The following is a 13,378-nucleotide window of genomic DNA, read 5'->3' as shown; positions in this document are numbered from 1 at the left end:
CCTTTGGAACAAATATATGATATGAAAATAGGTTACCCGACTGTAATCATGTATTACTTTTGAGAGATTATGTCAGATGACTACTAATGACTATTTCAGTCTCCCAAAAGTCTTCAAAGAAATGCATGTATCAGAAAGATCAGTGTGGTTGAGTGGCTGTGTCTAATATGAGCATTACACATGTCCATGACCTGGTCTCTGGCCTCTTGTGAGTTCTGCAAAGGTGGTGGGGGAGGGGGAATATTCCCGCCCATAGATGTCCAGTGGGGACCGAAGAGAACAGAGGCTACAGGGTCCATCCAAGGCTCTGTGTTGTGGGTGGCCACAACAAGCAGGGAGGATGGTGCTACTGTATGTTGATGCTGTACTAGAGACAAAGGGGGGATAAACCTGACCATGTAGAGGGCCTGTTAGGAGGCTGAGCTCTCTCTCTCTCTCTCTCTCTCTCTCTCTCTCTCTCTCTCTCTCTCTCTCTCTCTCTCCTCTCCTCTCTCTCTCTCTCTCTCTCTCTCTCTCTCTCTCTCTCTCTCTCCTCTCTCTCTCTCTCTCTCTCTCTCTCTCTCTCTCTCTCTCTCTCTCTCTCTCTCTCTCTCTCTCTCTCTCTCTCTCTCTCTCGCTCTCTCCTCTCTCTCTCTCTCTCTCTCTCTCTCTCTCTCTCTCTCTCTCTCTCTCTCTCTCTCTCTCTCTCTCTCTCTCTGTGCACCTTTTTTGGCTTATTTCTCTCTTTTTCGCGACATCCGTTTTTTCACCTCTACTATCACCACTTATTCAGTCTCTGTGTTTCCGGTTCTGTTGTGCCGGTTACATGGCAGATTATCACTGTTTGGATTCGTATGCTGTATTTGACACACGTTGAAACGTTTCTATGTACACCCAGACTACCTCCTAACAAAGATGTGTGATAATGTGTAACTGCCTGAGCTACAGTATGTGCAGTATGAACCATCCCAAAGATCCTCTGACAGGATGACAGAAGAGGAGCAGGACCGATCATTTTTACCTCCACTGATTTCATCTATCAAAGGCTGTGGCTAAAATGTGATGATGCATGCTGTAAATAACCCACCCTCCTTTACATGAATTAACAAGCCGCCACATAAATGAACGAACGACCGAAAAACATCTCACATGAAATACTGGCTCCAATTAATTTGAAATCGGGACATTCAATATACGCTGGGAACGAGCAGTTGGCAGGAGGACATTTGTACTGATGATGGTAAATAAATAGTAGCCACGACAAAATGCTTACGTAATCAAAACTGCTGTGAGGTTTTAAACGTGTGAGAAGTGAAATCTGTCTGATTGGATGAGGACTGGTTAGAATACTGTAGATTATTATCACGGTACTATTATGTCAAGGGTGCAGCAAATCCTGGACTACTTCACTGTTTCTGATACAATTCAAACCTCTCCCTCCATGGTTGTTGTAGAGCAGGGATGGGCATCTTTCACCCCTAAAAAATGTATCAGGGGGGGACTCAGTCGGGATGTCATTTTACTGTTGCGAGATACAATAGTAGAATACACCAAGAGCAATTTCGGTTACGGGTCAGCAGTTTTTCTCTTGTTATGTCAGTCACTGATAATCACTTAATTAGCCCATGCCAGCTAGATTTTTATAGATTGGTAAATTAGTCTAGCGGACAGCTATCTAAACTTGTAGTAATGTCGAATTTGAGCCCGGGGGGCTCAGTCAGGTTGCTATCAGTCAGGTTGCTGTTCATCTGTGCTCTGTGTTCAGTAGAATTTCTCCAACATTGCCAGTGAGATTTCAGCCTCCATTTTACCCCCATGATGTTTCTCACTCTCTCACTCTCCTGCCATTCTATGCTCTTTGCTCAAATACACAAAGAAACACACACTGACTTCCTAGCTTAAGTCAAAAGAGATATGTCTAGACTGAGATGATAGAGGCCCCATGAAAATGAAGGAAATGTTAAATGGAGAATATGAAACGTGCCGGTTTAGATGGTCCTAGTTACGTATCATATTCACCCAGTAGGATGGATACTTCTTCCCTTTCGTCAGTCAGCTTTTATCCAACCCTCCATCTCAGGACAAATGAACATTTTATAAGGAATAACTAGCCGCATACAGACATAAGACATCTTAATGGAGCTCTTCCTTCTCTCCTCCCTCCCTCTCCCCTCTCTCATCTCCATCTCCTCTCCCTCTTTCTACTGAAAATCTGCCTGATGAGAGACAACCCTTTCATTAGTTCATCTGTGAGAAACATGCATCACATATGGGGTGTTCGTGTCAGGCAAAATGTTTTTTTTTTGTGGAACGGGCCGATAGAGGAGACAAATGTCTGTCTGCATTTCAGTGTAATGAGCCGGCTTTAGCATCATTTAGCTTTCAACGCATATCTCCCTATCGCCTCTACACTGTGGCTGTAGGATGAAAACCAATGCAGGGCTGTTTTACTCTGTAATGTTAACGTAGGCCTTAGATGAAATAATCTAAATAAGCAATTTCAATCCCATCTGACCTTTATGTAAGGCATTGCATTCTTATGATGAAGTGAATGGAGAATAGTCGGCCTGTTCTGTATAGTTGAACAATGTATAGGAAACAGCCCACTACTCCCTAAATGAATGAATGAGAATGACCAGATGAACAGAGAATCTGTATTAGAGCAGAAGGCTGGGATGAAGGAGTGAATATGAGGCATCAGCGCCGGCTGCTCTCTACCACACCACAGCACAACAGGCTCCACCAAGACAGATGAGCACCTCTAAAGATGTGCACACTCGTGTCTGTTCCAACCCAGCAACCTCGTATCAAATCCCATTCACCCACTGCCCATCTGCCTAATCCCTACGCTCCCAGAGGTGTGGGACAGAAGGCCATGAGGCCAGCTGAGGAAGTTGAGGTAGTTACCTGGTCGTACCACTCCCGGTTGGAACAGGTGCACTCCGGCCACCAACCTGCTTGACCACCAGAATTGTTGCCATTCACCTTGGTGCCGCCCTTGGATTGGCCCTTGGGGTTTGGGCCTCCGGGACCCCCAGCAGACGTCATCTTGCCTTTACTTCTCCCCAGAGTGCCCCCTCCTCCTCCCATGCCTCCTCCTCCTCCTCCCCCTGAGACTGGAGGCTGGGGTAAGGTCTGCCCGCCTCCGGGCCCGTACCCGGCCGGGTATCCATAGGGCTCGGCCTGCCATTCTTGGTACTGAGGGGCGTCCATCCTGCGCAGGGCGGCCATGCGGGTCACCTCGTAACATTCTGGGCACTTGCAGCAGTGGTGGTGTTTGTGCATGCTGGCTGGGCTGGTGCTGGGTTGGCGCTGGGCTGGCGCTGAGCGGCGTGGTGTGGCACTTTCTCTCTGCTGCCTCCTCAGATCACACGCAGCACACTGCGATCGGCTCGCAGAGCGCTAATACCGACGAAAATAACACTAATCACAGCAATTCGACAGATTTTCCCTTTTTCTCCAAATCTTGTTACTCTCCTCTCTTCATTCCCCTCAAATGACAAAAAAAAGAGCGAGGAGGGGGAAGTAGCAACAGGAAAACAAAAAATGAGTACGTAGTCTTCCTTCCTCTTGACGTAGAAGATAAAATAATATTGAAAATATTGTATACGATCACACAATCAGAGACCAGCCCCGATGGTACATTTTCCTCTCGCCGCTCTTGTTTCACAGTGATATGTATAGAAATTCATAGATATATTAATTTGTTTATATATATTTACACACACACACACACACAAATACATATAAAAATATTAGTATAAACAGACAAGCACAAATACACAGATATATACAGAGATATATGTATATAAATATCTATATGCGTGTGTACAAATATATATATAAACAATATGTACAGGTATAAATGATATCCTCAGATGAAATCTTCCTCGGTATTTCTCTTCCCTTTTTCCAAACCCGTTTTCTTCCTCCTGTTTTTCCTCCTGCGTTGAGAAGCAGCGTTTCTATGTCTTTCTCTCTCTCTTTTCTCAGCCTGCAGAGAGGAGCTGAGCACTGGACTGGCTCTCAATCAGCTTGCCCTAGATGTGGATTATACAGAGGGAGGCGAGCAAGCGAGATGAAGAGAAAGAGAGCGAGAGGGAGAGAGAAAAGAGCGAGAGGCGGAGAGGGGGAGACAGAGCATCCCTCCAGCACCTCAGCCCTGACAACCACAGCCAATCAACTGGCAGCACTGCCATCATCAGCAGCAGCAGCAACAGGACTGAGCGCTTCACTGGCTGCTCTTAAAGGGGCCACGCCACCTACAGTACCAGTCTAAAGTTTGGACACACCTATTCATTCAATGTTTTTTCTTTACCTTTACTATTTTCTACATTGTAGAATAATAGTGAAGACATCCAAACTAAGAAATAACACATATGGAATCATGTAGTAACCAAAAAAGTGTTAAACAAATCAAAATATATTCTTCAAAGTAGCCACCCTTTGCCTTGATGACAGCTTTGCACACTTTGGAATTCTCTCAACCAGCTTCATGAGGTAGTCACCTGGAATGCACTTCAATTAACTTGTGTGCCTTGTTAAATTGTGGAATTTCTTTCCTTCTTAATGCGTTGGAGCCAATCAGTTGTGTTGTGACAAGGTAGGTGTGGTATACAGAAGATAGCCCTATTCGGTAAAAGACCAAGTCCATATTATGGCAAGAAAAGCTCAAATAAGCAAAGAGAAATGACAATCCATCATTACTTTAAGACATGAAGGTCAGTCAATCCGTAAAATTTCAAGAACTTTTAAAGTTTCTTCAAGTGCAGTCGCAAAAACCATCAAGCACTATGATGAAACTGACTCTCATGTGGACCGCCACAGGAAACGAAGACCCAGAGTTAACTGTGCTGCAGAGGATAAGTTCATTAGAGTTAACTGCACCTCAGACTGCAGCCCAAATAAATGCTTCACAGAGTTCAAGTAACAGACACATCTCAACATCAACTGTTCAGAGGAGACTGCGTGAATCAGGCCTTCATGGTCAAATTTCTGCAAAGAAACCACTTCTAAAGGACACCAACAAGACGAAGAGACTTGCTTGGGCAAAGAAACACGAGCAATGGACATTAGACCGGTGGAAATCTGTCCTTTGGTATGATGAGTCCAAATATGACATTTTTGGTTCCAACCTCCGTGTCTTTGTGAGACGCAGAGTAGGTGAACGCTCAGCGCTTAGCGGGACTATCATTTATTTTCAACAGGACAATGACCCAACACACCTCCAGGCTGTGTACGGGCTATTTGACCAAGAAGGAGAGTGATGGAGTGCTGCATCAGATGACCTGGCCTCCACAATCACCCGACTTCAACCCAATTGAGATGGTTTGGGATGAGTTGGACCGCAGAGTGAAGGAAAAGCAACCAACAAGTGCTCAGCATATGTGGGAACTCCTTCAAGACTGTTGGAAAAACATTCCAGGTGAAGCTGGTTGAGAGAATGCCAAGAGTGTGCAACACTGTCATCAAGGCAAAGGGTGGCTACTTTGAAGAATCTAAAATCAAAAATATATTTTGATTTGTTTTACAATTATTTGGTTACTACATGATTCCATATGTCTTATTTCATAGTTTTGATGTCTTCACTATTATTCTATAATGTAGAAAATAATAAAAAGTAAAGAAAAACCCTTGAATGAGTAGGTGTCCAAACTTTTGACTAGTAAACCACACCGTTCACTGCATAGGGAGGAAAGACACTCCCTCACACACGAAAGGGCTATTACCTAGTCACATGTGTCTCCTTCATATGTGTGAACTGTGTTTTGGGGGTAAAAGATAGGCCAGATCATAACCTCTGCTATTCGAAATCCATGTATTTCCTGGTTCCAATGCAGCCAAAATCCAACAGACAGCCTCCAATTTACAGCCCTGTTCCTGGGACCGGTCCCTGGGCATCTACGGTCATCTCTGGTTCAATGATAGGAGCTTTGTTGTCTTGGGCCATTGATTGACACCCTCAGGGCTAATGTCATGCTGTGGCGCTGAACATCTAGACGTGATGTAACAATGAAACAGGTGTTGTTGCGCCTCACATTCACATGACAATCCTGTTACAAATGGTATATTATCAAAAAAATACTAGGGGTTATGATACAAAAACCTATTACCATTATAGGGCTTTGCCTTGTAATAAAGGGTGCCTCTAAATCACTATATTATAGATCCCTCCCTCTTCTACCTATACCAATGTATTCAATTTTCAGCAAGCCTGGGACAATATTGAATCACGTATTACTAAACACCGAGATCAAACATAGTATGATGACCAGAGCCCTGTACTGACAGGGAGAGACTAGTATATCTATTAGAAAACAATGCTGTTCCGTGCATCTAAGACTCCATGGTACACTGAAGAATCATGGGGGAAATATCTCACATGTTCACAATGATGACATCAACACATGTGTACGCAACCAACAAGATTACACGCTTGGGCTTTCGAGTGGGTGGAGGAAGAGAGAGAGTGAGAGAGAATGTGGAAGAGAGACGGCGAGGAAGAGAGAGTATGGATGGACATGTATTTATGTGTCTGGTTACGTTTTTTAGTCAGTGATGACTGCCAGTGTACTATTTATGCAAGCTTATAAGTGTAAGTGTTGATAAGAGCTCCATCTAACAGACACCACGGCTCATGGTCTTTTGAATAACTGGAGTGTGTGTGTGTGTGTGTGTGTGTGTGTTTGTGTGTGTGTGTGTGTTACAGTATCTGCATTAAAGACCTGTACATGTACATTATTCATTCAATGTGGTGGTGAGATGGAACTGGGTGTGTGGGGGAAGAGAGTATATTTACAGTGTCTGAGTTGTGAGAAAGAGAGAAACTATCTATGAAGAGAGTACCTTAGAGCAATGGTTCCCAAACTGGGCTACTTGGACCCCTGGAGGTACTTGGCCTATCCACAGGAGGTACTGGGGGTACCCTGGAGGTACTTGGCCAATCCACAGGGGGTACCCTGGAGGTACTTGGCCTATCCACAGGGGGTACTGGGGGTACCCTGGAGGTACTTGGCCTATCCACAGGGGGCACTGGGGGTACCCTGGAGGAACTTGGCCTATCCACAGGAGGTACTGGGGGTACCCTGGAGGAACTTGGCCTATCCACAGGGGGTACTGGGGGTACCCTGGAGGAACTTGGCCTATCCACAGGGGGTACTGGGGGTACCCTGGAGGAACTTGGCCTATCCACAGGGGGTACTGGGGGTACCCTGGAGGAACTTGGCCTATCCACAGGAGGTACTGGGGGTACCCTGGAGGAACTTGGCCTATCCACAGGGGGCACTGGGGGTACCCTGGAGGTACTTGGCCTATCCACAGGGGGCACTGGGGGTACCCTGGAGGTACTTGGCCTATCCACAGGAGGTACTGGGGGTACCCTGGAGGAACTTGGCCTATCCACCGGGGGCACTGGGGGTACCCAGGAGGAACTTGGCCTATCCACAGGAGGTACTGGGGGTACCCTGGAGGAACTTGGCCTATCCACAGGGGGCACTGGGGGTACCCTGGAGGAATTTGGCCTATCCACAGGAGGTACTGGGGGTACCCTGGAGGTACTTGGCCTATCCACAGGAGGTACTGGGGGTACCCTGGAGGTACTTGGCCTATCCACAGGGGGCACTGGGGGTACCCTGGAGGAACTTGGCCTATCCACAGGAGGTACTGGGGGTACCCTGGAGGAACTTGGCCAATCCACAGGAGGTACTGGGGGTACCCTGGAGGAACTTGGCCTATCCACAGGAGGTACTGGGGGTACCCTGGAGGAACTTGGCCTATCCACAGGGGGCACTGGGGGTACCCTGGAGGAACTTGGCCTATCCACAGGAGGTACTGGGGGTACCCTGGAGGTACTTGGCCTATCCACAGGGGGCACTGGGGGTACCCTGGAGGAACTTGGCCTATCCACAGGAGGTACTGGGGGTACCCTGGAGGTACTTGGCCTATCCACAGGGGGTACTGGGGGTACCCTGGAGGTACTTGGCCTATCCACAGGGGGTACTGGGGGTACCCTGGAGGAACTTGGCCTATCCACAGGAGGTACTGGGGGTACCCTGGAGGTACTTGGCCTATCCACAGGAGGTACTGGGGGTACCCTGGAGGAACTTGGCCTATCCACAGGAGGTACTGGGGGTACCCTGGAGGAACTTGGCCTATCCACAGGAGGTACTGGGGGTACCCTGGAGGAACTTGGCCTATCCACAGGAGGTACTGGGGGTACCCTGGAGGTACCTGGCCAATCCACAGGGGGTACTTGAGAAGACTCATGAGACCATAAGCCTACTGGTAAGGTGCACATGAGGGGGTACTTTGTGGGATTTACGGATAGAGTAAAATGTGATTCGGGGTACAATAACCAAAAAAGGTTGGGAATCACTGTCTTAGTGTGTACATGAAGAATATGTAAATATGAGAATATGTATGCACCTTGGTGTGTGTCCGGGGACATGTCTTAAGAGTAGACGTGTGTATGTGTATGTGTATGTGTGTGTGTGTGTGTGTATTTAAGTGAGTGCTTACAGCCAGTACACAGCTACTGCAGCCCTACCCGGAGGCACAAACAGCAGGCTCAGCCACACTTAATTACATGCAACAGTAACTCACTTCATTATCATGATTTTCTATTCCTGTAACTTCTGGAGATTCTGCAAGAGGAGCAGAAAGAAGGGGGAACGTTTACATTTTTAACGGAGAGAGCGGTGCCACTGAGAGTGCCCATCTCGGTTACGAAGACGCAGTCACAACTTCTGTCCAAGCCAATCACTGCTTGAAGGCGCTGCTTGAAGGAGGTGCTTGAAGGCGCTGCTTGAAGGAGGTGCTTGAAGGCGCTGCTTGAAGGCGCTGCTTGAAGGCGCTGCTTGAAGGAGGTGCTTGAAGGCGCTGCTTGAAGTCGCTGCTTGAAGGAGGTGCTTGAAGGCGCTGCTTGAAGGCACTGCTTGGAGGCGCTGCTTGAAGGCGCTGCTTGAAGGAGGTGCTTGAAGGAGGTGCTTGAAGGTGCTGCTTGAAGGCACTGCTTGAAGGCGCTGCTTGAAGGAGCTGCTTGAAGGCGCTGCTTGAAGGAGCTGCTTGAAGGCGGTGCAAGCATATCCATCACGGAACACATGACCGAGCACATGTTGGAACCATTCTCCCTCTGCCTCTCTTGTCTCTATATCTCTCTTAACCATCGCCTGCATCATATTTACTGTCCAGCGGTATGCAGCGAGGGCGTTTGCAGTATAAAAGGCACAATATGACAGAGGGAATGAAAATAGATGGATACAGTACAGGCAGGAGAGATGGAGGAGAGCAGCAAAGAAACAGAGATTGCCTGCACTCTATGAACACAGATATGTTGTGTGTGTGTGTGTGTGTGTGTATGCGAGTGCATGTGGGCGTTTGTAGTACCTCTGGGGAAAAGAATCCTATTCCTTTAAAGATTATATAATATGAAATATAAAACATTTTGCTAGTTCTCCTTAGAACCAATCAATGACCAGTACTCTCAGTGTAAGCAGGACAGGGAGATGGAATGAGAGACAGAGAAAGGGAAAGAAGGAGAGGAAGGAAGAGGGGAACAGGGATACAGGAGGTTACCAATGGCAAATCAGACCAGAGGTTCTATGAAATAGTCTCCAACACGGCATAGTGTGCATTATATTAGCTTATACGGTAGCAAGGATGTGCCTTTAAGATTATTATTACTGACTGACATGGATGCATTGTATATACAGTCATTCTGATCAAATGTTTTACTGGTCCTTGAAGCTTGGGAATAGTGCGTATAGCAGTATACTATCCTAACAGTGGGTCCATATCCCAGTGCAGTCACACTCACACGCTGAGGGCTCAGATGTGTCTAGGAACAGATGCCTCTGCTCAGAGGGTAATTTCTAAAAGCTAAATTTGTTCACTGTGTTGTTACCACAGCTGCACTGTCAAACCAGTGGTCAGGATTCTCCTTAGTTTACAGGAGTCAAGTAGGATGTCTACAAAACACTTACACAGAGGAGCGTTTCTACTGAGATGGAACACATCTATAAAGATTGTTTACAGTATGTCATGTTTCATGCTGAGAGGGATATCATAAACTGGATTTAAATCCAATTGGCAACAGATTTTAATATCAGCATACAAACTACATGCACATTTTCCCACCAGAGATGTGTTTCCATCAAATTGACTTGAGACCGTGCGTGATGACGTAGGGCACATAAGAAAATACCTTTTTGCGGTGAAAAAAGTTAAATGGGTTTCCATGGCATTTTCAACTCTACTGATGCTTTTCTCACAAAAAATGTTGCGTTATATAGTGAGTGTGCCCACTCTGGTATGGGCACGTGCGCTCTAGCAACAGCCTGCTGTTGGCCAAAGCGCACGTATAGTCTACACGATCAGATTACTATGGACTAAAGAGAGAGATTATTTTTACTTGTCAAACGGCAGCCAAGCATCGATCATCACGTCACCAGAATAAGACCCTTGATATTTATTGAAAGGAGCATCAAGCTCATCACCGTGCGTTTTCACCACCCTGTGAAGTTCATCATAATTTATTTAATCTGTAGTCTAATAAACTACTTGCTTTCCTGACGAGTCATAGTGGGAGCACCACAAAACGTCATCACGTGACTCCAAGTTTACTTTGATTAGATGTTCATTATATCAATATCAATATCAAATCAAATCCAATTGTATTTGTCACATACACATGGTTAGCAGATGTTAATGCGAGTGTAGCGAAATGCTTGTGCTTCTAGTTCCGACAGTGCAGTAATATCTAACAAGTAATCCACCGATCCCCAACAACTACCTAATACACACAAATCTAAAGGGGTGAATGAGAATATCTAAATGTAAGTATATGGATGAGCGATGGCCGAGCGGCATAGGCAAGGTGCAATAGATGATATAAAATACAGTATATACATGTGATATGAGTAATGTAAGATATGTAAACATTATAAATAAAATACAGTATATACTTGTGATATGAGTAATGTAAGATATGTAAACATTATAAATAAAATAGAGTATATACATGTGATATATACATGAGTAATGTAAGATATGTCTATACTATTAAAGTGGCATTATTTAGAGTGGCATTGTATAAAGTAACTAGTGATCCATTTATTAAAGTGGCCAGTGATTGGGTCTCAATGTAGGCAGCAGCCTCTCTGAGTTAGTGACTGCAGTTTAGCAGTCTGCTGACCTTGAGAAAGAAGCTGTTTTTCAGTCTCTCGGTCCCAGCTCTAATGCACCTGCACTGACCTCACCTTCTGGATGGTAGCGGTCAGAACAGGCAGTGGTTCGGGTGGTTGATGTCCTTGATGATCTTTTTGGCCTTCCTGTGACATCGGGTGCTGTAGGTGTCATGAAGGGCAGGTAGTTTGCCCCCGGTGATGCGTTGTGCAGACTGCACCACCCTCTGGAGAGCCTTGCGGTTGAGGGCGGTGCAGTTGCCGTACCAGGCTGTGATACAGCCCGACAGGATGCTCTCGATTGTCCATCTGTAAAAGTTTGTCAGGGTTTGGGTGACAAGCCAAATTTCTTCAGTCTCCCGAGGTTGAAGAGGCGCTGTTGCTCCTTTTTCACCACACTGTCTGTGTGGGTGGACCATTTCAGTTTGTCTGTGATGTGTACACTGAGGAACTTAAAACTTTCCACCTTCTCCACTACTGTCCTTTCGATGTGGATAGGGGGATGCTCCCTCTGCTGTTTCCTGAAGTCCGCGATCATCTTCTTCGTTTTGTTGACGTTGAGTGAGAGGTTGTTTTCCTGACACCACACTCCGTCTGTCTTCACTTCCTCCCTGTAGGCTGTCTTGTCGTTGTTGCTAATCAAGCCCACTACTGTTGTGTTGTCTGGAAACTTGATGATTGAGTTGGAGGCGTGCATGGCAGGAAGTACAGGAGGGGGTTGAGCACACACCCTTGTGGGGCCCCAGTGTTGAGAGTCAGCAATGTGGAGATGTTGTTTCCTGTTTCCTAGCTTCACCACCTGGGGGCAGCCCGTCAGAAAGTCCAGGACCCAATTGCACAGGGCGGGGTTGAGACCCAGGGCCTCCAGCTTGATGATGAGCTTGGAGGGTACTATGGTGTTGTATGCTGAGCTGTAGTCAATGAACAGCATTCTGGGCCTCCCGGGTGGCGCAGTGGTCTAGGGCACTGCATCGCAGTGCTAACTGCGCCACCAGAGTCTCTGGGTTCGCGCCCAGGCTCTGTCGCAGCCGGCCGCGACCGGGAGGTCCGTGGGGCGACGCACAATTGGCATAGCGTCGTCCGGGGTAGGGAGGGTTTGGCCGGTAGGGATATCCTTGTCTCATCGCGCTCCAGCGACTCCTGTGGCGGGCCGGGCGCAGTGCGCGCCAACCAAGGGGGCCAGGTACACGGTGTTTCCTCCGACACATTGGTGCGGCTGGCTTCCGGGTTGGAGGCACGCTGTGTTAAGAAGCAGTACGGCTGGTTGGGTTGTGCTTCGGAGGACGCATGGCTTTCGACCTTCGTCTCTCCCGAGCCCGTACGGGAGTTGTAGCGATGAGACAAGGTAGTAATTACTAGCGATTGGATACCACGAAAAATTGGGGAGAAAATGGGATAAAAAAAAATAAAAAATGAACAGCATTCTTACATTGGTATTGCTTTTGTACAGATGGGATATGGCAGTGTGCAGTGTGATGGAAATTGCGTCGCCTGTGGACCTGTTGGGGCGGTACGCAAACTGAAGTGGGTCTAGGGTGGCCGGTAAGGTGGAGGTGATATGATCCTTGACTAGTCTCTCAAAGCACTTCATGATGACAGAAGTGAGTGCTACGGGGCAGTAGTCATTTAGTTCAGTTATCTTTGCCTTCTTGGGTACAGGAACAATGGTAGCTATCTTGAAGCATGTGGGGACAACAGACTGGGATATGGAGCTATTGAATATGTCCATAAACACACCAGCCAGCTGGTCTGCGCATGCTCTGAGGACACGGCTAGGGATGCCGTCTGGGCCAGCAGCCTTGCGATGGTTAACACATTTAAATGTTTTACTCACTTCAGCCACGGCGAAGGAGAGGGGGGGGCAGTCCTTGTTAGCGAGACACGACGGTGGCACTGTATTATCCGTTGCATTGCGACTCCACCTTGTCCCTGTACTGGCATTTCGCTTGTTTGATTGCCTTGCGGAGGGAATAACTACACTGTTTATATTCAGTCATATTCCCAGACCTCTTTCCATGGTTAAATGCGGTGGATCACGCTATCGGTTTTTCGCGAATGTCGCCATCCATCAACAGTTTCTGGCTAGGGTAGGTTTTAAGTCACCGTGCAACATCTCCAATCCACTTCTTTATAAACTCACTCACCGAGTCAGCGTATAGGTCGATATTGTTCTCTGAGGCTGACAGGAACATATTCCAGTCCGCGTGATTGATCAAAAC

General features: G+C 47.0%; 1 protein-coding gene across 7 annotated transcripts in view; it reads right to left on the bottom strand.

Annotated features, from left to right (window-relative positions):
* LOC129827700 (disks large homolog 3-like) overlaps positions 1-13,378 on the bottom strand; it is a 149,506-nt gene that overhangs the window by 85,620 nt on the left and 50,508 nt on the right. For 2 of the 7 annotated variants that reach the window (XM_055888783.1, XM_055888786.1), the window contains exon 1: positions 2,887-4,129. The exons of 2 other annotated variants lie outside the window; for them this stretch is intronic. In XM_055888783.1, coding sequence (XP_055744758.1) covers positions 2,887-3,264 — 378 coding nt within the window. In that variant the 5' untranslated portion in view covers positions 3,265-4,129. Of the gene's footprint in view, positions 1-2,886; positions 4,130-13,378 lie in introns of those variants that run through there. 3 more of the 7 variants (XM_055888789.1, XM_055888790.1, XM_055888784.1) reach the window with 2 other exon arrangements.

The sequence above is a fragment of the Salvelinus fontinalis genome, chromosome 29, assembly GCF_029448725.1.
Source record: "Salvelinus fontinalis isolate EN_2023a chromosome 29, ASM2944872v1, whole genome shotgun sequence".
Classification (NCBI taxonomy): Eukaryota; Metazoa; Chordata; class Actinopteri; order Salmoniformes; family Salmonidae; genus Salvelinus; species Salvelinus fontinalis.
This window is presented reverse-complemented; position numbering and strand designations above follow the sequence as displayed.